Source organism: Enhydra lutris, unplaced genomic scaffold (genome assembly GCF_002288905.1).
Source record: "Enhydra lutris kenyoni isolate GAN:26980312 unplaced genomic scaffold, ASM228890v2 scaffoldscaffold13, whole genome shotgun sequence".
In the NCBI taxonomy this organism is placed as follows: Eukaryota; Metazoa; Chordata; class Mammalia; order Carnivora; family Mustelidae; genus Enhydra; species Enhydra lutris.
The window spans coordinates 48798206-48825408 of record NW_019154097.1 but is presented as its reverse complement, the minus strand read 5'-3'; the positions used below and the strand labels follow the sequence as shown (position 1 = coordinate 48825408).

The 27203-nt window shown below is 53.1% G+C and overlaps 2 protein-coding genes across 8 annotated transcripts; one reads left to right on the top strand and one right to left on the bottom strand.

Annotated features, from left to right (window-relative positions):
• Window positions 1-35: 35 nt before the first annotated feature.
• Window positions 36-20148, bottom strand: LOC111146141 (actin like 6B). 6 transcript variants are annotated; one of them, XM_022501556.1, is made up of 14 exons: window positions 13822-16813; window positions 12950-13026; window positions 12581-12746; window positions 12201-12301; window positions 6210-6307; window positions 5435-5529; window positions 5249-5355; window positions 4477-4566; window positions 4260-4321; window positions 4033-4147; window positions 3806-3886; window positions 3614-3709; window positions 3336-3422; window positions 36-335 (listed from the first exon to the last, which is right to left on the bottom strand). In XM_022501556.1, the coding sequence occupies exons 1-14, from the start codon at window positions 13994-13996 to the stop codon at window positions 255-257; spliced, it is 1431 nt and encodes a 476-aa protein (XP_022357264.1). In that variant the 5' UTR covers window positions 13997-16813; the 3' UTR covers window positions 36-254. The 6 variants fall into 6 exon arrangements, with proteins under 6 accessions (XP_022357264.1, XP_022357268.1, XP_022357265.1 ...); XM_022501560.1 differs by having other exon boundaries at window positions 13511-13881; XM_022501557.1 differs by lacking the exon at window positions 36-335 and adding an exon at window positions 19150-20148 and having other exon boundaries at window positions 3344-3709; window positions 13822-13982.
• A 1060-nt stretch (window positions 20149-21208) lies between these two features.
• Window positions 21209-26693, top strand: LOC111145586 (G protein subunit beta 2). 2 transcript variants are annotated; one of them, XM_022500555.1, is made up of 10 exons: window positions 21402-21565; window positions 23870-24015; window positions 24220-24258; window positions 24376-24482; window positions 24891-24954; window positions 25038-25200; window positions 25295-25361; window positions 25622-25823; window positions 25912-26128; window positions 26204-26693. In XM_022500555.1, the coding sequence occupies exons 2-10, from the start codon at window positions 23959-23961 to the stop codon at window positions 26308-26310; spliced, it is 1023 nt and encodes a 340-aa protein (XP_022356263.1). In that variant the 5' UTR covers window positions 21402-21565; window positions 23870-23958; the 3' UTR covers window positions 26311-26693. The 2 variants fall into 2 exon arrangements, with proteins under 2 accessions (XP_022356264.1, XP_022356263.1); XM_022500556.1 differs by lacking the exon at window positions 23870-24015 and having other exon boundaries at window positions 21209-21565.
• The last annotated feature ends 510 nt before the right edge of the window (window positions 26694-27203 follow it).

The following is a 27203-nucleotide window of genomic DNA, read 5'->3' as shown; positions in this document are numbered from 1 at the left end:
CCCGCCACCCCAACCCCGGCCCAAGGAGGCCAAACTTTGTTTTCTTAAAACATTTTTACTCCTTTCAACCCAGAAACATCACAATCTAAGCGGACGAGAAGGGAGGGGTAGAGACGAGGGCTTGGAGGGTGGGGGTTTTGATCTGCGCCGGCGGAGGCCGAGCCGGGAAACCCTCTCCCCGCCTTTGGCGTCCCCTACCCCACCTCGGCGGACGGCGCGCGGCAGGAGGACGTGTGGGTGTTGAGGGGGCGCCCTCAGGGGCACTTCCGCTCCACGCACTGCTTCCCTCCCTCCTCATATTCCTGCTTGGAGATCCACATCTGCTGGAAAGTGCCCTGGGAAGGGGAGAGGGGGAGACGACAGAGGCCATCAGGACGTCCCTGGAGGAAGAGGGGGGGTCGCGCCCTCCCACTTTCCACCTGTGCAGGCCCAGCCCCTTGGAAACCCTTCTCCTGCCCCCGGACCCCGGCCTTTCCACCCGCAGGGACCTCCCCAAGCCTCCCGGCCCTCCTTCAAATTCAGAGGGTGAATACCCCCGCTCACGTTGTTCAGTCATGACGTTCATTCATTCATTCAACAAGTATTTATTGCACATCTGTCTGCCCTGGGCCCTGCGCTGGGCTAGAGCTGGGTAGTGGAGCTTACAGCCTCAGGCCAACCAGCCTCCCCGCACCCCAGTTCCTCCTGTACCTGTCACTCCATCAAGCCTTACAAACTTGTCCAGTCTCCCACATTCCCAAGAAGAATCTTTCCTCTGCCCTCACTGGAGTTGTCTTTATTCTACACGCCACCCCCACATTGAATCTTGCCCCTTGAGGGTCTCTTGTGCTGGGCATCTCGGACTGTCCCTTCTTTGATGGTTGCTTCATCTCTTCCTGAAAGCTGGTGCCTGGGTCCCTGGTACTGTCCCTCTTTCTCTCCTGGGCTCACAGTCCAAGCCGTCCTGAACCAGCTCATCCACTCCTAGGACTTCTGCTCAGGTACTAAAACTCCACCCCTCCCTCAACCTCCCTTTGCTGAACCCGAATACTAGACCCAAATACTCAGCTGTCTTTTGGACACTTCCTTCTGAGTCCCTCAGGACTGCAAACTCAGCATGTGCACCACTGAGCTCCCCTAGGCCTGACCCAGACCTGCTCCGGTGGTCTCTCTCACCTTCTACACTAGCGCTGGCCAATACAGTGGTCATGGAGCACCTGAAAGGTGGCTAGTCGGAATTGAGATGTGCTCTACAGTTATAAAATACACTACGGATACTGAAGACTAAGTCCAGGAAAGAGAATGTAAAAAATCTCATTTTTAGGGGCGCCTGGGTGGCTCAGTGGGTTAAAGCCTCTGCCTTCCGCTCAGGTCATGATCCCAGGGTCCTGGGATCGAGCCCCGCATTGGGCTCTCTGCTCAGCGGGGAGCCTGCTTCCCCCTCTCTCTCTCTGCCTGCCTCTCTGCATACTTGTGATCTCTGTCCGTCAAATAAATAAATAAAATATTTTTTAAAATCTCATTTTTATATTGATCACATATTGAAATGATAACATTTTGGATATAAATAAGGTGCATTTTTTTTAAGATTTTTTTTTTTTTTTAAAGGAGGGACATCTGGCTGACTCCGTTTTTAAGTAATCTCTACACCCAATATGGGTCTCGAACTCACAATCCCTAGATGAAGATTCGCATTTCTACCAATTGAGCCAGGCAGGCGTCCCAAACAAAGTATATTCTCTAAACTTAATTTCTCCTGCTTCTTGGGGCTCTTTTAAAATACGGCTTCTAGAAAATTTGAAGTTGGATGTGTGGCTTGCGTTACATTCCTGTTGGACACAGCTGCCAGGAGCTAGCACCCTGGGTGTCATTCTGGGCTCCTTCCCTCTATCTTCTTGATCCAAATGATGCCCGCATCCCGTCCGTTGGACCTGTGATGAGCTCCAGGTTCCACAGCCTGACATGCACTCCTCTGTCAAGCCCCTGGCACAGTGGAGACCACAGCAGCCCTCTTCAAGCCGCTCTCCACTCAGCTGCCCCGGTGAGCTTCCTGCCCTCCAGTCCGACCGCGTCTGCCCATCGCCTAGGTCTTGCCTGCCTCTTTCCATAGCCCAGGCACCGTCTCTCCCTCTTTGCCTCGAGAGTTCTTAGTCTTCCATCTCAGCCTGAATGCTCCTTAGGAGGCCCTTCGTGACCCTTGAACTAGATCAGGTCCCCCCTTGTAGGAACACCCCACACTTTGTTTAATGGCCTGCCCCTGGAGCGGGGACTAGGTCGGGCACGTAGGTGGGGCCGCTGGAACTGTATGGCTGACAGGTTCCCAGCCCCCAGCTGACTTTGCACTGTCAGCTTCCTGTCGTTCTTTTTTTCTTTTTTTAAAAGATTTTATTATTTATTTATATATTATCTCTGCTGAGCAGAGATCCCAATGTGGGGCTCGATCCCAGGACCCTGAGACCATGACCTGAGCTGAAGGCAGAGGCTTAACCCACTGAGCCACCCAGGCGCCCCGGCTTCCTGTATTTCTGACCTTTGTCTGTCTCCCTGGGGGCCGCCCCTCTAGGAGATGTCCTTCCCGCTCTGTCACGGCCCCGCTGTCTCCTCGGTGTGACTGACACCGTGAGTTGAAGTTTTCACCTCCAGCTCCCCGCTCAGTGTCTTGCCTGTGCCCAACAGCAGGCCCAGACAGAACTCCCCGCCTACTGCCCCAGAACCAGCCTGCCTATCTCCCTCTATCTGCCTCTTACCCACCACCCCCGTCCCTCACTGCTACTCACTCTGTGACTCCTGGACAATGGAAGGAGCATCCTCTCAAGGTCCCCCGTGTGCAGCTCACACCCTGATCTCCAGAGACTCATGCCTGACGTAGTCTTCCCAAACATGACTGGGACTGTCACGCTTCTTCCTCTCCCCAAACCTTCAGTGTCTCCCCTCTGCTTAGTACAGTGGGAGCCTCAGCCACAGTCTCAACCCCCACCAGTCTCTCCAGCTTCCTGTCCTCCCTGATTTGTCCTGATGGCAGAGTCACCCTTCTGGGAGCACTAACTACTCTTTCTCAAAAATAAATATTTGTTGGGGCGCCTGGGTGGCTCAGTGGGTTAAAGCCTCTGCCTTCAGCTCAGGCCCTGATCCCAGAGTCCTGGGATCGAGCCCCGCATGGGGCTCTCTGCTCAGCGGGGAGCCTGCTTCCCCCTCTCTCTCATTGCCTGCCTCTCTGCCTACGTGTGATCTCTGTCTGTCAAATAAACAAAATCTTTAAGTAAATAAATATTTGTTGAATGAGCGAATAAGGAAGCAAGGGGATGGGGCTGTGTGGGTCTGCCCCTTTCCCACAGCCAGGGCCCCTTCCCTCTCACCAGTGAGGCCAAAATGGAGCCCCCGATCCAGGGGCTGAACTTGCGCTCCATGGTGCTGTTGCTGGCGATGAGTTTCAGCCGCATGCTCTGGGGGGAAAGAGGGGCTGGGGGAAGCAGACACCTGGGTTCCGGGAAGGGACAGGGCTGGAAGTGGGGAAGTCTGGGAAGCCGCAGGGGGAGGGGTCTGCTCTGGTGGCCAGAAGCCTTGCTATTGGGGAAGGAGGAAGGACGGGGTCCTGAAGAGCTAAGCCAGGACCCCGGTCGGGGCGGTCCCCTACCGGCGGGGTCTTCTGGGAAAGTTCTCGATTGAGCCTGTCCGTGAAGCCCTGGAGCAGCGTGTTCCCACCGGTGACGATCACACTTCCATACAGGCCCTGGGGGCAGAGAGGAGCGCGCCCTCAGGGCCCAGCCCCTGCCAGTCTCCCCGCGGCTCCCGGGCCCCTCTGCCCAGACACAGACTCGGGCCTCACCGGGCGGATGTCGATGTCACACATGCCGATGCTGGTGGTCACCACGTGGCCCACACCCAGCATGGTGTTCCCCGACAGGCCCTGCCAAGAAAGGTGACCTGGGCTTTGGGGCCTCTGCCCTCTCTCCCCAGACCCCAGGGATCCTTCCCAGCACCCCCCCCCCCACAACACGCCGGCCTCTGGGGAATCCAACCAGCCCCTAACCAATACCTCCCCTGGGGGCCAACCTTGACATTGGAGGGATCAAACAGGCCCTCTGGAATGCGGAGCCGCTCCGCACCGTAGTCTGTGTTGTAGCCGTTGGGCATCTCGTAGTGCACTGTGGGCATCTGTGCAGCCACCCTGACCAGGAAAGAGAGAGACTCTGTCTGGGGGTGCTCACAGAGGACCAGGGGCACCCCCAGAGTCCCAGACCTGCCCTCTTGCCCACCCCTGGGCCGGGGGTGCCACTTACTGCTCATCATAGGGAGAGTCTGAGACCTGCAGCACAGAGGCCTGGAAGTCCTGAATCACCTCCTGAGGACCCAGGGAGCTGGTCAGGGCCCGGGCTCTCTCCGCAGCATCCCCAAGCTGCCCACCTGCCAGGCCTCCCTGTCCCTTCCCCTCTACTCATGGCAGGGGACTAGGAGCTGGGGAGGGCCTGGGGCTGTTTCGGGGGACTCTCTCCTCACGTTGCACATGTAGTTATGCCAGGACTTGGAAACCTGGGGTAGCTTCTCCTTCTTCTTCCAGTTCGGAGGGGCGCCCTCCCGTACGGGTTCCTGTGGGGGCACAAAGCCTCTGAGCACCCTTCCTCCACTCCACCCCTGTCCAGCCCACCCCGACCACACCTGTGCTGCTGCCACTAACAGGCACTGGGTTCTTTGCTCTGTTGCCTACAAAAGGGGTCTCTCCTCCTTCCCTGTCAAAGGAGAGAGAACAGGGAGAGCCTGTCCCCATGTCCGCCACTCATGCAGCAGGGACAGCTGATCTGAAAGGCCCCAGCCAGAGAAAGCTGAGGGCGCGGGGAATACAGTGGGAGACCAGAACCTTAAAGAAGCAGCCTTTTCCTGAGCCATGTTCCATGTGGGGGTCCAGGGTGAACCCCTGTAGGCAGTGTCTCAGCACTCCCAGCAGCCCTGTATGCTGTTAATGCCACTTCGCAGGGGAAGAACCAAGGTATGGGGAGCTTTGATCTCCTGCTCGGGGTGGCACAGTGCTCACATGGCAAAGGCAGACTTTGAACCTGGGTCTATCCCGCTTGCCCTCATACATCCTGCTACCAGCTGGCTGTATGACCTTGGCCACATCCTTCAGCCGGTCCGATCTCCAATGCCTCGGTTATAAATTAAGGAACTGGATCCAGGGTCCTCTGGGGACCCTGATGCTCCCTGCTCTGATATCTAGCGGGTCAGTGAGTCAACAGTCACAGGGTGAGTGCCCAAGACTCCCCGGAGACCCCACCTTTGCTGCAATCATGTAAGGTGGGATGATATCGATGGCCATTTCCTGGAAGAGCTCCCGGCACTGCATGGAGATGAAGTCCCCTGCCAGGGGAGACTTGACGATGCCTGGAAAGGGAGGGGGTGTTAGGGGTTGGATCCCCTCCCCGCCAACCAAAGCATCCCCGACCCCTGTCGAGGCCCCCACCTTGTTGCAGGACATAGCCATCATGTACTGGGATGGCTGTGGTGTGGGTGGCCCCACTGTCCAGCACCAGGCCCGTGGAACGTCCGTTTGCAAAGCTGGTGTGGGATGGGTAGGTCAAAGAGATAGCAGCAGCAAGTGAGGGGACTGGAGCTCAGGTCTGGCCTGGTCACTCTCTGCTTTCCTGGTCCAGCCCATCCACAGTCTGCAAATCTCTCATTCTGGCTTATGACCCATCACTGGAGAAAGATTCCTGAGACCCCGGTCTCTTCTTCCCTGTCTGAATCACAACTTCTTCCTCTTTCTCCTTCCTTCTGCCCTCCCAGTTTCTCTTTAGTCTTTGTTCAGTGCTCTGTGGGCACCTTGAGATGAGGGACCCTATTGCCCCAGCACCTAGCACAGGGGCCAGTGCAAGGCAGAGACTTTAAAAAATGAATGCTGATTGGCTGTTTGTGGAGGAAACTCCTCAATGTTAGATATTTCTCCCTGTTCTCTCCAGTCCCAGCCCCTGCTGTCAATGTGGTCCCACTCTCTCCCACCCCAACTCCCCACCCCAGTTCAGCCTGATCCAAGGAATAGGAAAGAGCTGCTGGTCTGGCCACCCCAGGGTCAAAGGCACTTAGCCCACAGGGGTCCTTCTGCACTAATGGGGTACAAGGTGGGTGTCTTCCCCTCCAGGACACTATCTCCACAGAATCAGGTCCAGCCTCCTGCTCCACACACCGCAATCCCCACCCTGGCCCTCCACCCAGCCAGAGCAGCTCCTGCCAGAGGATACGCGGTGAGCACAGCCGTCTTGCATAAGAAAAAGGCAGGAATGTTGTACTGCTCGAACATCAGCTCTGTCAGCTTCTCCCGCTTGGCCCGTGTGTTCCACTGGGGAGAAAGTGCAGGAAGGGAGGCTTCAAAAAGGGAGAGGCACAGAAACGCGCGCGCGCGCGCGCACACACACACACACACACACACACACACACAAACTTGGACTGGGGACAGAGATCAAGTCTCTTGATCTGCACAGACCTTTAGAGTGTGAGAGCTATGAAGAATTTCAAAGGTTACAATCCAAACCCAGCTGAAAAAATAAAAGCTCAGGGAGAGTGACTTGACCAAGTTCACATACAAAGAAAGCCCTTGATAGAGCTTGGTAGAGTCATAGTCTCTTGACTTCTGGCCACCGTTCATTATTGTACCATATATACTTTGACTCCTTTCAGCCTCCAGTTTATCCCTCTTTTCCTCACTTTCAGCATCTCAGAGGCAAGAAAGCGGAGAAGAGGATTTCTGGTAGGAATTGTGGGTTGAATTAAAACATCCAATGTTATCCTCTTCCAAGATCCCAGCAAAAGGGGTAATTTAGGGGCACCTGCGTGGCTCATTCAGTTAAAAGCGTTTGCCTTCAGCTCAGGTCATGATCTCAGAGTCCTGGGATCGAGCCCTGCTTCAGGTTCCCTGCTCAGCGGGAAGTCTGCCTCTCCCTCTGCCTTTCCCCCTGCTCATGCTTTCTCTCTCTCTGTCTCTCTCTCAAATAAATAAATAAAATTTTAAAAAGGGGGCACAATTTAAAAAGATATAAACCCATGGCACCTGGCTGGCTCAGTTGGTAGAGTACTCAACTCTTGATCTTGGAGTCATGAGTTCAAGCCCTACTTTGGGCATAGAGGTTACTTTTTAAAACAGGGGGGCGGGGTGCCAGGGTTGTGCAGTTGGTTAAGTGTCTGACTCTTGGTTTCGTCTCAGGTCATGATCTCATGGTTGTGAGATCAAGCCCCTCATCAGGCTGTGTACTCAGCGCAGAGTCTGCTCAAGATTCTCTCTCCCTCTCCCTCTGCCCTTCCTGCTTGTGCTCTCTCTCTCTCTAAAATAAATTAGGAAATCTTAAAAAAAAAAAAAAAGGACACAAAGCCACAAAAGCTAACCAGCACATGAGAAGATGCTCAACATTGTTAGTCATTAGGGATATGAAATTTGAAAGCACAATGAGATACCACTTCATACCCACTACAGTGTTGATAATAATTAAGGAAAAAAGAAGGACATAGAAACACTGAAACCCTTGTACATTGCTGTGGGAAGGTGAAATTTTTCAGCCACTATGGAAAACAATCAGTTTCTCAAAAAGTTAAACACAGAATTACCATATGACCCAGCAATTCCACTCCTAGTTATATATCCAAAATAACTGAAAACAGGTACTGAAATAAATCCACATACACAACTATTCAAAACAGCACTATCCACAATAGCCACAGATGGAAACAACCCAAAAATCCATGAGTGGATAAATTAGAAAAACAAATTGTGGTACAGCCATACAATGCAATGCTACTCAGCCATGAAACAGAATAAAATGCTGAATAAATGCTACAGCATGGATGAACCTTGAAAATATTATGCTAAGTGACAGAATACAGACATGAGAAGTCACATATTGTATGATTCCATTTATAAGAAAGATCCAGAATAGATACAGTCATTGAGACACAAACCAGACTGATGGTTGCCAAGGGGAGGGAGAGTAGAGAGAAACTGGTTAATGAAAATGTACTTTCTGGGGCACCTGGGTGGCTCAGTGGGTTAAGCCTCTGCCTTCGGCTCGGGTCATGATCTCAGGATCCTGGGATCGAGCCCCGCATCAGGCTCTCTGCTCAGCTGGAAGCCTGTTTCCCCTTCTCTCTCTGCCTGCCTCTCTGCCTACTTGTGATCTCTCTCTCTTTCAAATAAATAAATAAAATCTTTTTAAAAAAAAGAAAATGTACTTCTTTTGGGGTGGTGAAAATGTTGGGGAACTAGATAAAGATGATGGCTACACAACATTGTGAATGTGTTACATGCCACTGAATTGTTAACATTAAAAAAGTTAATTTTCTGTTGTGTGAATTTTACCTCAAAAAAGAGAGAGAAGAAGAGATAGAGAGACACCCTCAAGGTTTGGGAATAATAAGGAAGGAAAAAACAGCAACATAGTTTTGAAGGTTGGAAATCAGATAGTTAAGTGGTAACTGACAACAAATTCAAGAACATGGATTCCTAAGCTGGTAGTGGAAAAAGCCAGGAACAACCTGTGTCAAACTGTAGAATCCTCAGAGGGTTCAGGAATTGGTAGTTTTGAGTACTTGTGGCAGTTAAGGTCAAGAGTAAGCTAAAATAAGATTGTTTAAAGCCATTCAAGTGACAGCTCCCAAAACTCTCTCCCCAGTTCCATGTCACTAGGATAGTACCCACCCCAAACTCTGCAGAAGACTGGAAGTTTATTCCCTAGAGTAAAACTGAGGGTCTCTGTCCTGGTGAGACACTTGACACAGTCAGGAGTGAAGACATTATACTTAAAAGAGGAGAAGTAAGTGATTCCATGCATATTAAATGGTGATAACCTTAGCCCTATTCCCTCACTTGGCTCCCAGAAAGGGGATGGCCAGTCCTGTCTGTAGGGTACAAGTCTTCCCCATGGGTTACATCAGAGATCTAAAGACGCCAATTATCAGAGGCTTCCTAACAATCATCCCAGGCAAGTCATCCTGTAGCAACATCCTTTATCATGACAGTCAACGAGTGCCCCATCCCACAGAGCCTCCAACCAGTGTTTCAGTCCACCACTTGCAAACATAAGCACACAACCAAGGATTTCTCAGAAATCTGAGAAAAGTCTCACAAATGAGATAGAGACCTCCCAAAAAGGGCAGGGGGAAAAAGCAATTTGGAAGAACAGAGATCATGCAGGGAAATGAAAACTTACCAAAACAGAAACAAAACTAATATTATTCTGAGAAAACACATGATACTGCACCCATGAAGGAAGGACTGGAAGTCCTAAAAAGTAATATTCGTGGAACAAAAAGAGCTCTTGGAAATTGAAAATACAGGAGGAGAGATGAAAAAAAATCAATAGAAGGGCTGAAAACAAAGTTGAGGGAATATCTTGGTAATTAGAGGAAAAGAGAAAAGGAAGGAAAACACAAGAAAAAAAGATAAGGAAATGAGAGGACCAGTTCAAGAGGCGCAAAATCCAAATGATATTTTCCAAAAGACAGAACAGAGAATAGTGAGAGAAATATATCACCAAGGGGTGCCTGGGTGGCTAAGTTGTTAAGTGTCTGCCTTTGGCTCGGGTCATGATCCCAGGGTCCTGGGATCAAGCCCCACATTGGGCTCCCTGCTCAGCGGGAAGTCTGCTTCTCCCTCTTCTTTTTCTGCTCTGTTTATGCTCTCGCTGTCTCTCTCTGTCTAATAAATAAATAAAATATTTTTAAAAAGAAATATATCATCAAATAAATAATCAAAACTACTTAATTGAATAATTACTGACTTACTTTTTCACAGAATTGAAAGACATAGGTTTTCAGATTGAAGGGACATATTGAGTTTTTAGAGCAATGGACGAAAATTAAACAATACAATATGGAGAAATTATACAACACTGAAGACAAAGTGAAAATTCTACAAACTTTCACAAAGAAAAACATTACACCAAAAGATCAGGAATTAGATAGCTCTGCCCTCTTTTTTTTTTTTTTTTTTTTTTTGCTTTTGTTTTGTTTTGTTTTGTTTAGTAAATTTAAAAAAAAAAATTATATTAACAAATAATGTATTTTTATCCCCAGGGGTACAGGTCTGTGAATCGCCAGGGCTCTGCCTTCTTGATGGCAACAATAGGTGCTAGAAGCACCTTCAAGATTTTAAAGAAAAATTATTTCCAATCTGGAATGTTATACCTAGCTAAGCTATCAATCACAGTCAGACATGCAAGGTCTTAAAAATTTTACTTCTCATGACCTTTCTAAGGCAGTTACTAGAGGATGTGCTCCAGGAAAACAAGGGAGTACATCAAGAAAAGGAGTAATGAGATACAAGAAATAGGACCTCTAGCATAGGAGAGAGGTGAAGGGTTGCTTTAAGAAGAAGGTGAAGAGAGATGTCAGGATGAGAGCTATCTCCTTTGTGTAGAAGGGAACAAGTCCAAGGTGGAGCAAATCAGTGGGTCTTTGGAGAGATTCCTTCAAGAAGATGAAATTGATAGAATATCTAATGGAGGGGTGCCTCCATTTTTTTTAAATCTTATTTTTTTTAAGATTTTATTTATATATTTGACAGAGAGAGATCACGAGTAGGCGCAGAGGCAGGCAGAGAGAGAGGGGGAAGCAGGCTCCCCGCTGAGCAGAGAGCCCAATGTGGGGCTCAATCCCAGGACCCTGAGACCATGACCTGTGCTGAAGGCAGAGGCTTAACCCACTGAGCCACCCATGCGCCCCAAATAAATAAATTCTTTTTTTTTAAAGATTTTATTTATTTATTTGAGAGAGAGACAGTGAGAGAGAGCATGAGCGAGGAGAAGGTCAGAGAGAGAAGCAGACTCCCCGTGGAGCTGGGAGCCCGATGTGGGACTCGATCCCGGGACTCCAGGATCATGACCTGAGCCGAAGGCAGTCGTCCAACCAACTGAGCCATCCAGGCATCCCCCAAATAAATAAATTCTTTAAAAAAAAAGAGTAACTAATGGAGTTAATGTTTTGAGAAAGGATATAGATAATATAAACAGATAAGTAATAAGCAGATATATAATTTAGGGTCATATTATTAAATAAATAGAAAGTTAAGCAAAATAAAAACCAGTACAATATTCAGTTCTAGGAAAAACAGCTGTGCAGGAAAGAGAAGTGACAGTAGTTTATTGCCCATCCCAGACCTGATTAGCATACATAACCATAACTGTGTAAATACAGAAAATGATTTTTTATAACTTTTTAAAAAGATTTTATTTATTTATTTGACAGAGAGATAGAGAGAGAGCACAAGTAAACAGAGCAGCAGGCAGAGGGAGAGAGAGAAGCAGGCTCTCTGCTAAGCAGCTGAGCCTGATGCGGGGCTTGATCCCAGGCCCCTGGAATCATGACCTGAGCCGAAGGCAGACACTTAACTAACTGAGCTACCCAGGTGCCCCAGAAAATGATTTTTTAAAAAATTTAAAATAAAACCATATTTAAAGGTGGGGATGAGGGCAGTGTGTGGTGTGAGCTGAAGGAAGAAAGAGAGCTCAAGGTTTCCTTCCTTCCTTCCTTCCTTCCTTCCTTCAAGAGTGTGCACATTCCCAAGGCAGGGGAGGGGCATAGGCAGAGAGAGAGAGAGAGAGAGAGAGATGGAGAGAGAGAATGAATATCCCAAGCAGGATCCAGCTCAGCATGAAGCCCCAGGTGGGGCTCAATCTCAGGACCCTGAGATCATGACCTGAGCCAAAATCAAGAGTCCCAACATTCTACCGATTTTCTATGGTGGGAAACCAATGCCTGAAACTGTAAAATCCATAAGCAGCATTTTAAGTGTGATATTTAGAGATATGGAGTACATGATAAAACTTATCTAAAAGAAAAGCAGGTGCCTCTGGAAAAGGGGAATGTAAAGAAGGGGATATGAATGGTAGTTCTTTCCTTAACATAGTTTATAAAGCAAACTGATTATGTACATATATAACATTGGCAAAATTTTTAAGTTAAAAGATCCAAAAAGGACTTTGGTGGGGGGAGGGGAGAAACAGCAGTAAAATAAGCCAGAATGCGTAAAATATATGAATGGATAAAACAGGAGGAGGGAGAGGGATAAAGACTAAAACCAGAAAGGAAAAAAGTGCTTGAAGGTGGTGGAGTTGGAAGAAAAGTCTGAAAAGTTAAGTGGAGTGATGATGGATGGCAGATGCTTTAAGGGCGGAGAAGAGAAGTGAATGGCAGAAAGGAGGCAGGGAGCCCCTGGGGCAGGACTGGGGTTTGGGTAAGGCACTTACCGGGGCCTCAGACATGAGCACTGGGTGCAGGTTGGGCTCAGACTTGACGTGTTTACTGTAGGTATGATCCAGAATGGCACGGAAGCATTCCCAGTCCTCAACTGGGGCCAGGAGACCAGCATGGAGAGATGAGGGTGGGCCAGCAGGGGTCCAGGGACAGGAAGCAAAGCAAGGAGGGAGGCCAAGTCCAGGGGAGGGGAAGTGAGATCAGTTCCGGCAGAAATCCCCCCTTCCTAGGTATCTGTCGGGCCCCTGGGCTGGGAACCAGGCAGCTGTGGGCAGCTGCAAGGTAGACTCCATGGGTGTGGGGTGATGTGTCCCGGGTTGTGGTGTGTGGGCTCCGGGTCTGTGGCGGGAGACGGTGGGTGGGGGCTCCTTACTCATGCCATTCTTGAGGGGCGACATGACCTCCGCTCCATCCCGAGGCACATGCAGGGCGTTGGTGTCGATGTGGAAGATCTTCCCTTTCTTCTCTTTCTCCCCCTCCAACTCCAGCCCGCCCCCCTCCTCCGCGGCCAGCAGCCCCACCGTGGTGGGGAAGTCAGCCTGGAGGGAACATGGGCAGGAAGAGGGATCAACCTCCTGCCCCTGTCCAGGCCCATGGCAAGGTCCTCAGCCCGCCCATGGGTTTATTCCCACATTCCCGCTCTCCAGAGCTTCTCTCTGGGTTGTGAGAACCCTGGGTCACTAGGAAGCATGGAGCGGAGTCTGGAGCCCCTAGGACTCGGGGATGGGGCTGAAAAGCTCACCTTGGGGCAGTCCTCTCCAGCGTACCCAGCGCGGACTGAGAAGGAGCCAATGTCAAAGACCAGCGCCCCCACCTCATCTGTGCAGGGAGACAGGTGTATGAGGGGACTTATTCCAAACTCTCCCCGCTATCTATCCCTCCCCCCGCCCCGGCCCTGGATAGCTCTGAGAGGACGTCAGGGCAGAGACACAGTTTCGCCACCTTCAACGCTTGCCAGGGCAGGTGGGAGCTCGGCCTGGAGTCTGGGGTCCTGGGAGTGGGCTCAAGCCTACAGAGTCCCTTCTTGCCCGGTGGCCTTATTCAGGCCACTCTCTTTGCCGGGAAAGAAGGGGCAGGAGGAGGGGTGCGGGAGGAGGTGAGTTGGATGGTGGAGAGTGAGCCCAGTGCGCGCGAGCGACCTAACCGGGAGGACCAAGGTAGGAGTGGCGCAGGACCCAAACCCGTTCGAGCGCCGGGTGACAGGCCCTGGGGTGCCCAGAGCTTAGGTCGCGCGGGTTCGGGGTGCAGGGCTGCCGGTGAGGCCGCGACAGGCTGGGGAGCCTGAAGCCCGAGGCTAGCTCACCTCCGCCGTAGACGCCCCCGCTCATAATGCCCGCTCAGCGTTGCTCACGGCCCGTGGGCGGCGGCGGGATCAGCACCGAGGCGGCCGGACAGCTCCCGGGATCCCGGGCGGGGCGGGGCGCGACATGGCCAATCAGGAGGCCGGATCCCCCGCCCCCAAAGGCGCCGCCGATTGGCTACAAGGCTAGACAATAACCTGACCGGGGGCTGCTGCTTTAAAGGGGCAGACACCTCAACTTTAAGATTTGGGAGAAGATAGCCAAGGACTTTGAGACCGACCCCAAGGGATAGCCAGGTAGAGAGCAGACGTACGAAAGAGATGGAAACCTTGTCCATCTGGACCAGGACGCCGCGGGATGACTGACGGGGGCCCTGCTCCCTTACTTTTGTAAATGGGGTGGAGGAGAGGGCACCATAGTCCTGGAGAGTTGTCCATTCTCCGGCTCCTGAGCAAGGTTCTGCCATTCTCAGGCCTGAATGAAATCATAGGGCAAAGGAAGGAAAGGAAGAAGGGAAGAAGGAGAGGTACAGGAGGGGGTGTGTCTCCATCTTCTCCCAGTTTCTTTCCACCCTTGTCTTTCTAATGGCCCCTCTTTTCCTCTCCCATCCCAGGTGCGTGGGCCCTATACATACACGTGTACCCGTGCTCAGCTAACCCATCTTTAGCTTCCTTCCCTCATTATTTCTCCCCAGCTCTTTTCCTGGCCTGCTACCACCTCCACAGCAGTTTTAATAGCAAAGGGGAAGGCGCAGCTCCAACAGCCTGGCTTAGCTGAGAGACTCTTACGTGAGCATGTGTAGATGTGTGCCTGAATGTATGGGTTTATGCGTGTCAGGGTATGTGTGCATACGCATGTATGTGCGTGTATGTATATGCATATGAATACGTTTGTTTTGAGGGCACTACCACCTACTTGCTGAGGGTGGGGGGAGCACTAAGACCATGGATGGTGGGTTTCAGCACCCCCTCCCAAAAGACCATAGATGGCACAGGAAGAGGGTATCTTGTGACAGCCAATGCCCCAGCAGTTTCTCTGCTCACCAGATGCCCATTCTGGAAGAGGCTTCGCCAGCCCCTCCCCCACAAAGGACAGATGGTTTAAGATGGCTCATTGATTACCCATTGGCAACAATGGCATTTCACATGCCCAAAACTGGCTGGGAGTCCAGGCCTGGCACCTCAGACTGGAGGTGTCCGCGCTTAAGTGGGAGAGGTGAGCTGTAGGGGAGAAAGCTGACTCTATTGGGAAACTGAAATATTCCTGAGAGACTTAGTTATTGGCCTCTATAAATGAGACCTGGATGACTGGATGAGCCCCTTGACCTCTCGGCACCTGCATTTCTTTATCGTCCACAATTATTATTATGATTATTATTGCTGAGGTGAGGCTTAGGGGGACACTGCAGTGGAAAGTGATTCTATTCGTGGCCTGCCCCTCTCCTTTTGTTGACATTTAATGACATTGCTTCACTTCTCTGTCACCCATCCCTTAACCCAGTCGGGTCTCAGATTCAGAGACTGCCCCAAGTCAGGAGAAACCTCACTGATAATGGATCCAGCCCTGTCTTGGGTCACACACCCAACTGGGGCAGAGCCTGAGCTATAACTCACAGCTCTGATCAGCCAGTTGAGACATGACCTTATTTCATAATACTTCTGTGTCCCAGTCCAAGCTTCTCCATCCCTAGTTGAAGGATGGCTGGGAGTGAGGACACAGTCTGATGCCAGAATCAAGTGTCTGGCTAAGAGCTGGGCATGCAGGACTGTTCAGTAAACACTGGTCCTGAGAATGTTCCCGGGGAGCTTTTGAGGCTTTACTACTATTATCCATAAGTTAGAAATCGGTAGTGTTGTAATGAGAACTGAATTTTCCTCTCATGGTTGGTGGAGAAACTACAGCTGGCTGATTACACCCCTGGACTTGATTTGCCTTCCAGTCAACTGTGGCCAATTTCCATGGGTCATTCTGTTGTATTATGATTCCGTTGCATTATTTATGTAGTTCAGGTAAAAGATTACTAATACATTTCACCATCCACTCATCGATTCAGCAAACATCTTTGTGCAAGGCACGGGAGTACCAAGATGCGTAAGATCTATCCTCGCTCTCAAGGGGTTTTGGTGCAATGGGGAGTTCAGACATGCACGAAAGTTGGGGGAAGTGAGGGCCTGGAGGAGGGAGGGGCTACCTGTCTCTGAGAGCCCAGGGAAGCTTCTAGAAGTGAAGTGTGAGCTGAATTGTGAAGGATGAATAGGGTTTCACTGGTGAACAAGGTGGGTCTTCCACACAGAGAATAGCATGTGCAAAGTTCTAGAGACGTCAGAAGCTCTGGCTTGAAGGAGGGTTGCAGATGAGCTGGTGGCAGAGACCCGAGTCAGGGAGAAATGAGACTGGAAAAGTGGACAGAGACCAACTCGTTCATACTTAAACTCTATTTTGATTTGGCAAACACATAACATCCAGTGCCTGGATGTAAAGCATTATAAGTGCTTTACAAATGTTAAGTAATTTAGCTCTTGTAATAACCCGACTATCATCCCCACTTTGCATGGGAAACAGGCATGGAGAGATCAAGTGACTGGCCCAAGGTCACTCAGCTAGTAAATGACAGAGCTGAGGTTTGAACTGTGGTGTGTGAAAAGTATTGATCCTGGGGGAAATGTTACCTTGCTTCTATTCATTTCATAAATGTTCTCTAGGGGCCTGATAGACACCAGGAATAACATGGCTCACATAAGTTGATGTGACTCTCCTAGGGTTTAATGTTTATGCTGGAAGATGGAGGGTTAAATAATTAATTCCACAAAATCATCTGGAAGTTCTCACATTCCAAGCCCACATTCAGGGTGGCCAAAGATGGACATCTGGTAATGAGGTGAAAGGTGGTGGGGCCCGCACCCCCAGACCCCACACCTTGGAAGTGATTTGGCATCTTGTGATGGTCTATTCCTTGCTCGATGAGCTCTCCCCCAGTCCTCTGCCAGAAAAATCAAGAGTCTTGGCTTCACAGGGAGCCCCTCCCTAGTGAAAGTGGTGAGTGCCCAGAAAAGGCCGCAATAGGAGTGGAGCCAGCATTGCAGTGGGGCACAAACAACAGTGTGGTCGGGTAGGCAAATTTTAAACTAAGCCTGTGAAAATGGAACTGAATTTTCCCAGCTGGCAAAGAAGTCGTCTTGGATTGGGGGTAGAAGGCGTTCTGCGAGGGGACAAGACCCAGGCTGTGTGTCATGAAGTTTGGCCCTTCTCATGGAATCAGTGGGCAACTACTGCATAGTTTTTGTTTTTGTTTTTTTAAGATTTTATTTATTTATAATGACTGAGAGAGAGAGCATGAGAGGGGAGAAGGTCAGAGGGAGAAGCAGACTCCACATGAAGCTGGGAGCCTGATGCGGGACTCGATCCTGGGACTCTGGGATCATGACCTGAGCTGAAGGCAGTTGCTTAACTAACTGAGCCATCCGGGCACCCTACTACATAGTTTTGAACAATGAAATTATATGATTTAATTTGCATTTTAGAAAGGTATGTCCGGTAGCTATTTGGCAGATGAATAGAGAGGAACTAACTTAGAGGCCAGGATATAGGCTAGGACTGGGTAATAGTATTTGGCATATGGCAGAAGGGATGGATTTAAGCAATATACAAGAGGTAGCATGGACAAGATGTATCTACCAGTGACACAGATGGCTAGCCTTACATCAATGGCCGCCTCCCTTCTTTCTTTATTAATAATGTTTTAGGTGGGTATATGGCTAGAGACTACATTTCCCAGCCTTCCTTGCAACTGGCCAACCTCTGAGCAGAAGTTAGGGTTGTCCTTAAACAGGAAAGAACTTATGCTTTCCACCCCACCCCCTTCCCAGTGGGTGAAATTCAGGTATGATTGTGGAAAGCTGCTTGGGCCATACTAGACACAGAGGTGGAAGCTAGGTGCTGAGGATGGCAGACATGCCCCCACAGTCCTGGAGGATCTATTTTAAAGTTGTCTCTTGGGGTGCCTGGGTGGCTCAGTTAGTTAAGCATATGCCTTTGGCTCAGGTCATGATCCCAGGGTCCTGGGATCCAGCCCTGTGTCCAGCTTCCTACTCAGCAGGGAATCTGCTTCTCCCTCTGCCACTTCCCACCACTTATGGTCTCTCTCAAATAAATAAATAAAATCTATAAATAAATAAATAAAATTGTCTCTTAAGCTGTCGAATTTTGGGAACTCTTTGTTATAGCAGCTTGGCCTAGATTTTTTTTTTAAGATATTAATTACTTATTTGACAGAGAGAGAGAGAGATCACAAGTAGGCAGAGAGGCAGGCAGAGAGGGAGGGGGAAGCAGGCTCCCCGCTGAGCAGAGAGCCCAATGTGGGGCTCGATCCCAGGACCCAAGACCATGACCTGAGCCGAAGGCAGAGGCTTAACCCACTGAGCCACCCAGGTGCCGCTTGGCCTAGATCTTAACTAGCTGATCATCTCTGGATATGGGGAATGAGGGTGTGAGAAGCTCCTGAGTGGGTGGTGATGCCATTAACTGGGCCAAGAGATTCAGAGACAGAGTAGTGTTGGGCGGGGTGGGATGGGGTAGAAGAGGATTAATTTAGTTTTGAATGTGTTGAAGACGACAGGTCTGTGACCAGTGGTGTATAGTAAATGGTTTAAAAATCCGCTCTTCTGGGGGCACCTGGGTAGCTCAGTGGATTAAAGCCTCTGCCTTCGGCTCAGGTCATGATCTCAGGGTCCTGGGATCGAGCCTGCATAGGGCTCTCTGTTCAGCGAGGAGCCTGCTTCCTGCCCCCTCTCTCTGCCCGCCTCTCTGCCTACTTGTGATCTCTGTCTGTCAAATAAATAAATAAAATCTTAAAAAAAAAAAAATCAGCTCTTCCGGAAAGGGGAGCCCTGAGCTGAAGCCTTTGCCAATTTCCGTGGTGTAAATAAATACTCCCATCGTGACAATGAAAAGTTATTTCTATCCACATGACTTCACTGAACAAGGAGTTGGGAAGAGAGGTGCACACTGGGCTCTTGTGAGCCGGTGTGAACAGACACAGCTGACTCCAGCACACCACTGTCTGTGAGCAACCACGTGAAGATACTCAGGTTGCAGTTAGACACACACCAAGTCTACACCGGGGGTGGGGAGGGTGGGGAAGAACTCTGGGCCTGAGATGGAGATTTGAGAGGTATAAGCAATTCAAGGACAGTCACAGTAATGAAGGAAGGCACCAGTGAGAAAAGGAGGCTGAGGCTGGGATTCTGAGAGAAACAATGTTCACGGAGGCCTGGAGGAGGAGGGGAGGACCGAGGAGAAGCCTGAGAAAGGAGAGTCAGAGGAAGGAGGAATTGGCCCATGCTGTGAGAGCCAGGTTCTCCACATGTGCTCCAGGGCTCCCGCTTTCTCAGAGAAACTGGTCACCCATTGGCCATTCCCCAACCCTTCTGTATCCTTCACCTCCCCCAGCCCCCATCCTTCCCATTATCATCTACAGAAGTTCCAGTAGCTCCTAACACAACGCAAATACCTTGACTTCGGATTCTCCTCTCACCATATGTAGCCCAACCTTTCCACCCCCACCCCTTCCAAGTCAAGATTCCCAGAGCTTTGGCCACTTTGGTTATCTCCACTGCCTCCTTTTTTTTTCTTTTTTACTTACCCTCAGCCCACTACAAGCAAAGCAGTCACTGCAAGCACTCTTGACGAAGTCACCAATGGCCTCCATGTTACTTAACCTCATAAACACTTCCCAGTCCAGTCTTGCTTCATCCCTCCACGGCGTTGAACAGAGTTTGCCATTCCCTTTTTGGAACATTCTTTTCTTTAGGGTTCCAGAACTCCACATTCTCCTGATTTTCCTGTTAGCTCTCTGGCTTCTCCTTTGGCAGCCTGCTCTCCTCTGCCTGACCTCTAATGTTGGAGTTCCTCAGGGCTTGGTCTTAGGCCATCTTGTCTTTTCCCTGAACTTCTTTATGACTTCATCTGCTCTAAAACGCCACTCATTCTCAAGGCTCGATTCCAACTCCTATTATTCTGCTGAGCCCCAGACCTGCACAGACAGCCACCAAATATTCTTCTCTGCACTTCTCCTAGGCACTACAAACCTAACATGTCCCAACTTAAAACTTTTGATCTTCCTCCCCAAATGTGTCCCCTCTCAAATGTTCTGCTCTTAGCAAATGGCACTTCCAAGCCAGCAGTGCTAATTGTCATTTCAGTGATCATCTACCATCTGTCTCCTCCGTAGACTGTAACCTCGTGGTTGTATCCTCCAAGCCTAGGACGGTGCCTTGTACATCACTGAGACTAAGCGAACGAACGTTTGCTGCGTGCGTTAAAACAAAGAAGCATATTAGCCAAAAGTGAGAGGAAAAGTGAAGCCAAAAGGTGAGAGGAAGCAATGTCAGATGCACTACAGAGATTAATAAAATTGGGTTCTGGTCCTAGGCTGCCAGTTTTCTAAGTGACTTTTGGAAAGTCACTTCGCCCATCTGTAGATGGACAGGAAATTGAAGTGAATTATCTATAAGGTCCCTTCCAAATTCTAATACCTAACTGACATCTATCATCTACTGCTAATATATCATTGAATTGGTGCGTGCACATAAAAGGGATTTTCTATTTGTGCATAACGAAGAATGTGACTTTGGTTTCTTTTTTTTTTTGTTTTTTTTTTGTTTTTTTTTGGACAGAGATCACAAGTAGGCAGAGAGGCAGGCAAAGAGAGAGGATGGGAAGCAGGCTCCCCGCTGAGCAGAGAGGGCGATCCGGGGCTCCATCCCAGGACCCTGAGATCATGACCTGCGCTGAAGGCAGAGCCTTAACCCACTGAGCCACCCAGGCGCCCCTCTTATTTTCTTTAAAAGCAAAAAACAAAAAAGAAAAAACTGTGCTTTGAAAGCTTTTTGTAATGCCTGAGTTGAGACTACAAGAAGTTGTCTACTTTGGTACTTTCACTTTTAAATCGGATGAGGGCTCAGTGAAGGCTGGTCATTTGACTTGAACCTTCCAAAGCATTTTCACAATGTCACAATCTCCTAACAATCGAACGTGACTCGCAGGGCAGGCAGCAGTCGACACTCATTTTACAGATGTGGAAACTAAGGCCTCTATGCTTACATTCTCAGTCCTTTACAGGGAGGGTCCACGAGAACATTCCTCAAGAGGCCAGGATTGATAATTACTGCACAATTAAGTCGCTAAAGCTGCCTTGGTTCCTATCTCAACTCTGCAGTCCTAGGAACCTGCTTCCACTACTATAAAATGGGGACAATGCTAGTCCTGAAATTCACAGCACTGTCGTGAGGATTAAATAAATATGGAACTCCGTAAATATGAGGTATTGTTACAGGGTCACGCGCTCCAGGAGAGTTCTACAAAAGCCCACGCTGGGGGACTTCCCGGGCACGACTCTTCTCACCATTCCCAGGTTCAGGGGACCGCACCACTCCTCGGGGACTTTCAGAAGAGCAGCTCTCTCCCTCTGCCGCCTCAGGGGCACGGGCCCACTGCGGTGCGGTTCGGGATCTCACCCTCACGGTCCCAGCCCGTAGAGGGGCGTGGTCTCACCGGGGCAGGGGCGTGGCAACCAAGAACTGGGGCGTCAAGCTCCCCGGCCCAGTGTGGAGCCGCCCAGTCCGGGAGGGTGGGTCACGTGACCAGCGAGCGGTTTCCTCCCCACCCCCATGTCAGTACCACTTCCGTCAGTACCGGGGGGGTGTCTTGCTCCTTTTCGGGAAGCAAAGCATTCGTTTTGGTCCTTTTTGCGTCGAACTAGTTTGGTGTAGTATCTTTGTTGTGACGGAGTCAATCCTTGCCCCTTAAGGGGTCTTTTGCCTTCCGGCCTCCCCCCAACTAAGGAGTTGGTCTCGCCCAGCCGGGCCCTGGGCGCGGCGGCGACGGCCGCGTCACTGGCGGGCGGGATCCCTCCGCTCTGGGGAGAGCAGCGCTGGACGGTTGAGTTGGGGTGACTGAGGAAATCCATCCGCGTCGCCGCCGCTGCCGCCTCCGCCGCGGAGGAAGACAGGACCTCCCGCGCTCCTCGAGCGACCCTTCGCAGAATCCCACCGCCACAGGTACTTCCGCTGACAAAAGAAGTCCTCGTCTCCCCCAGCCCCAAATTCCCGTGGGGGAACCTCTCTTCCTTCTGTCGCCCCGGTCTAGCCTCTTGGGAGCGGACGTAGCACCCCAGACCTCCCCTCCCTTCCTCTGGCCCCGTCGCTCCCAAACCCGGAAGGGGAACTGGGGGGACCCTCATCCCCAACAATGCGCGCGCTCCCCGCACCGTCAGGGGCATTTTGCCTCACCCCAGACCCCATCCCAGCCTCTCCTGCCTCTTGCTCCCTGGGAAGTTGGGGGGCCGAATTCCGGGCTTCCTCTGGGCCCCGTCCCGCCCCCTTCTCCCCCATCACCACCCTCCCGTTTGCCCCTGGGTAGCACCCCTCGTGTCCTCCCATTTTTCACCCATGCCGGCGTTCGCCTTGCAAAACTCCAGAATCCTCAGAGAGGCAGGCAAGGCCGCGAGGCCACCCTTCCCTTAGCCTCCACCCTCCCCTCGATCTGGGTTCTGTACGTGTTTTCTGGTCGCGTTACTCTAGACCGGAGACCTCGGCACCCTGTTCCCTGTACTAGCCCTAACCCCAAACCCAGCTCCCGGACGCCCTTATCCCACGTCTAGCTTTCTTTTGGGCAAAATGGAGGTCGTGGGGGCCGGAGGGCCAGGCCCACTGCGCTTCGCAGCTAGGCACCGGCCCGCGCCTTCCAGCTGCCAGATCCGGGACCCTCCCATGTCCCCTCCCCTTCGCCCAGCTAGACCTGCGGAGGCGGTGGCACCCCCATTTTTCCTTGGGGCCCCGGCTGCTGTATGCCCAGATTCCGGGGGCCGCCGAGGGGGCCTTGGAGGGTGATGGGGACTGAGGGCTGGAAGCGTCGCCCCCGCCCCCGGCGGCTTCCTCCCAGCCTGTTTCCTTCTGCCCCTGGCCTCTGGCGTTGCCGCTCGGTCTGGGCTGCTAGCAGCTGGAAGGAAGGGGCTTTGTCCGAAACTGAGGACGCGGAATGGGAGACTTTGCCCCCCACCGCAACAGGCTCCCCGCTTTTTTGGAGGGGCATCCCCCGGCGCTAGTGTAGAAAGCTGAACTGGCAGAGGGGAAATGTCAGTGGGGAAGAGGAACGCCCAGGGCCTGGGGGAAGTGGGAGCTGGGTGGGGGACGTCTGGGTCGACAGAGTGCCGCGCGCCCTGCCAGATCACACAGGTGTCCGGAGAAGGGGGCAGGACTGCGGGCCCTGGAGCGGAGCCGGCCGGGTCCCTGGGGCCCCGACGCGGAGCCCGGAGGCTGGGCTCCTGGGGTGCCGAGGGCGCAGGGCCGGGCCGCTTGGGGCCGCCAGCCCGCCCGCCGGCTCGCATCTGGGAGAGAGCAGCTCCGCGCCTCAGGGCTGGGGACCTCTCCTCGGAGCACTAATTACTCGAGAGCGGCTCCCACGGGCTTTCTGCGGGCGCGCTGGAATGGGCGGCCTCGGCGCTGGAGGGAGCAGCGGCTTGGGGCTGCCTTCCCCGCCACCCTTCTCTCCGCCCGCCAGGGGCGGCTAATGGGGCGCAGCCGGCCCAGGGATTATCCGGGGTGAGCCGTCCCGAACCTATTAGTGCCAATCGGCTTTCCCAAATCCTGTAAACAGCCACCCTGGCTGGTTCTGGGTTGGGGTGGGAGGCTGGGTCGGGCGGGGGCGATGGGGCCGGGGGTGGGGTCACCCACCCTACAGGTCTCTGCCGTGGATGCGGTTGCCTTGGCAACAGGGCTAGGGTGGGGGCACTTCACCAATGAGGTGCTCTCAGTCCGGGTGACGGTTGCCTAGGCAACCCCACGAACAGCCCAGCTTCCCCCTCTGGTCTCTCCCCCACCCCAGTCGAAGCTGGGGGTGTGTGTGGAGGGTGTGCGGCGTGTGGGGGTGAATTTAAAGAGGCACCGCCCCTTTTAAAATTAGGTGCTAGGAGGGCGGTGCCTGTGCGGGCCCGGGCGGACTCCAGGTCTGTTTTCCAAGGGACTCTCCCCGCCCCCTCCCCTCCCCCCCTTCGTCCCCCCTTCAGTTCCTGCCGCGGGTGTCCCGCCCGGGCTGCTGTCCGAGGGAGGGGTTTCCCCTGCGCTTCCTCTTGCACTTCCCGCTCCGTTTCCGGGGGGCGGGAGGAAGATTGGGGAAGTCACCTCTTCCTGGGCAACATCTCTCCCGTGCCAAAGACCCAGATTCTGCCTCGCGAACCGCGGCCGCCGCTGCTGTCCCCTCCCCCCCGCCCCACCGGCACTTACCCCTTCCGGGCCGCTCTTCAACCCCGCCTTTTCCCCCTTCCCCGGCGGCCTTGGGCCTGACGTCAGCCCTGCATCCCCCAGGCCTCGGGCCAGCGGCGAGGAGCTGTCTCCCCCAGCCCCCGTCCCGCGGCCCCCAGCCGCCCCCAACCCCGCCCCACGGGCCCGGCGCCATGAGTGAGCTGGAGCAACTGAGACAGGAGGCTGAGCAGCTCCGGAACCAGATCCGGGTGAGGGCCTGACCGCGGGGCTGGGGAGGCTGAGCCGCCAGGGCCAGGTGGCCTAAATGGACTGGGGTGGTGGGGGGGGGGGTTCTTGTGTGTGCGGCTACCCTAGTCTCTGTCTCCTCTTCTCCACTCGTCTGTCACCCCTTCCCCTGCCTCCTCCTCCCCCTCTTCTCCTGCCTCTGATGAGCTCTGCCATCTCTTTTATAGGATGCCCGAAAAGCATGTGGGGATTCAACACTGACCCAGGTGAGATGAATCCAGGGCTGAACCTGGGGTTTAGGGAAAGAGCGAGGGTCGGAGTCGCACTACTTGGTGGGCCATGCCGCCTGAACCCCTCTGAGCACCGTCTGCCTCTACCTCCAGATCACAGCTGGGCTGGACCCAGTGGGAAGAATCCAGATGAGAACACGGAGGACCCTCCGTGGGCACCTGGCAAAAATCTATGCCATGCACTGGGGGACAGACTCAAGGTGTGTGTGTGGGGGGGGTGGTTGGGGCCGTGTGCTGAGGGGCGTGTGTGTGTGGGGTTGGGGCCGTGTGCTGAGGGGTGTGTGTGTGTGTGTGTGTGTGTGGTTGGGGCCGTGTGCTGAGGGGCGTGTTTGCCCTGGGCTGAGTCTGTAGCAGGCCGACTGGGGCAGGGCTTGCAACCTGGCGGATCTGGCGGGATGACCCGGATGCCTGTGTGTTGCTGAGCGTGTTTGGGAAGACAGTGACTCCCAGACAGCCCCAGGGGGTGGGAAGCAGGAGCGCACTGGCAGGAACTTTCTGGCTGCTGCTGGGGTCAGCAGGTCTGCTGCTGCAGAGGGCCTCGGTGTCCCGTCTCCAGAGGGAGCTTCCCACCCTGACCCCTCTGCCTCTCCCCTGCCACTTTTCAATAGGCTGCTGGTCAGCGCCTCCCAGGACGGGAAGCTCATCATTTGGGACAGCTATACCACCAACAAGGTAGAGGCGGGGCCTGAGGCCAGATGTGGGGGGGCCGCAGGCCCTGGCTGGCTCCGACCCTGGGCACTGCCCCTTCTCTCCAGGTCCATGCCATCCCTCTGCGCTCCTCCTGGGTCATGACCTGTGCCTATGCGCCCTCAGGGAACTTTGTGGCCTGCGGAGGGCTAGACAACATCTGCTCCATCTACAGCCTCAAGACCCGCGAGGGCAATGTCCGGGTCAGCCGGGAGCTACCTGGCCATACCGGTGAGAGGGACCTGGCAGGGCTCGGGGGCGCTGTTGCGGGGGGAGGGGCTGGGCTGCCGGCCGAGAGCCTCTGCTGACCAGCCCCTTTCCCCAGGGTACCTGTCGTGCTGCCGCTTCCTGGATGACAACCAAATTATCACCAGCTCCGGGGACACCACCTGGTGAGGCCCTGCCAGGGCTAGGTAGTCGGGACTCTCCAATACTTCCTGCCTCCGAGTGCCCCTGCCTTGGTGTTTAGTATGTAGTGTGTGCCCGGAGCGAGCAGGGGGGTCTTCTGAACACTTGGCCTCCGTTTCCTATGACCTGGTGGCTCCGTGTGCCCCCTGCTCGGACGTTCTCTCAGGGCTGGGCTCGCATGGTTGGGGTGGCGGGGGGTTGCCCTGTATCCCTCTCTGATCCCTTCCTTCTGTCATGTCTCCAGTGCCCTGTGGGACATTGAGACAGGCCAGCAGACAGTGGGTTTTGCTGGGCACAGTGGAGATGTGATGTCCCTGTCACTGGCCCCCGATGGCCGCACCTTTGTGTCTGGTGCCTGTGACGCCTCTATCAAGCTGTGGGATGTGCGGGATTCCATGTGCCGACAGACCTTCATCGGCCACGAGTCGGACATCAATGCTGTGGCGGTAAGTTCCTGGTGGAGCCGGGCTGGCCCGTCTGCCAGGCTCCCAGCTCTGCTGTGCCCTTATCCCACTCCGGTCCCTTGCCCTGCAGTTCTTCCCCAACGGCTACGCCTTCACCACCGGCTCCGACGATGCCACCTGCCGCCTCTTCGACCTGCGGGCTGACCAGGAGCTGCTCATGTACTCCCACGACAACATCATCTGCGGCATTACCTCTGTTGCCTTCTCCCGCAGCGGCCGGCTGCTGCTCGCCGGCTACGACGACTTCAACTGCAACATCTGGGACGCCATGAAGGGCGACCGTGCAGGTGCGTGCTGGGTGCCAGGGGGTGGAGTGGGTGTTGGGCCCAGGGAGCCTGGGTTCTGACGGTCTTCCCTCACAGGTGTCCTCGCCGGCCATGACAACCGTGTGAGCTGCCTCGGGGTCACTGATGATGGCATGGCTGTGGCCACAGGCTCCTGGGACTCCTTCCTCAAGATCTGGAACTAACAGCTACCGCCCCACTGGGCCCAGGCCAAGAGGGGCCCTGCCCATGCCCACACTACAGGCCGGGAGCTTTGGGGCTGGGTACACACCAAGCCTCCCTCCTCGGGCCACGGGGCCTTGGGTCCCTGCTCCCCTACCCAGGTTTGGTTCCTCCCGGGGCCCCCCACTGTGGAGATAAAGATGGGGATAGAATGGGGGAAGAGGAGGGGCAGAAAGCCCTCATCCTTTTGCTGCCCTGGGGTTGGGGTCTCATCCCTCTGGAGGGCCAGAGGCAGGAGGTAGAAACTCCAGGGGCTGGCTTTTTTAAAACTGGTTTTATTTTAATTTTTATTATATTTTCAGTTTTTCCATAAAGGAACCAATTCCAACTCTGTACCTGGTCTCTACCCTTGTGTCTTTCTCATTCCAGGTCTCTGCTCCCAGAGCAGACCAGTGTATGTGTCACGGGTGCGGTGGTGGGGTGGATACGGGTCCTTATAAATTGGAACCAGAGAGAAATTCCCACAGGTTTCCGCTAAAGTCAGGCAGGAGGATCTTCTACCCAACAGGGCCATGCATGCTCCCAAAGACACAGCCCTGAGTCCGGCTGGCTGACCAGTTGTCCCCTGCCACAGCTCTTTCAGTTCCCAGCACTTAGCCTTGTCTCGTTCCCCAAAGACTCTTTTCCCCAAGAAAAGACACATGGCAGAAAGGGAGAACACACACCAAGTTTTATTGGGGGAAGGGGAATATTTACAGGGGCAGGTAGAAGAGAGGGGAGTCACACAGGGTGGGGGTAGGGGAGGTTTTGGGTCCAAGGCAGACAAGGGGATACAGAACAGCCCCTGCACCCACCCCAACCCAGGGAGGGTGGGAGAGCAGCTGGGGCCCAGGGAGACGGGTGGGAGGGAAAGGAC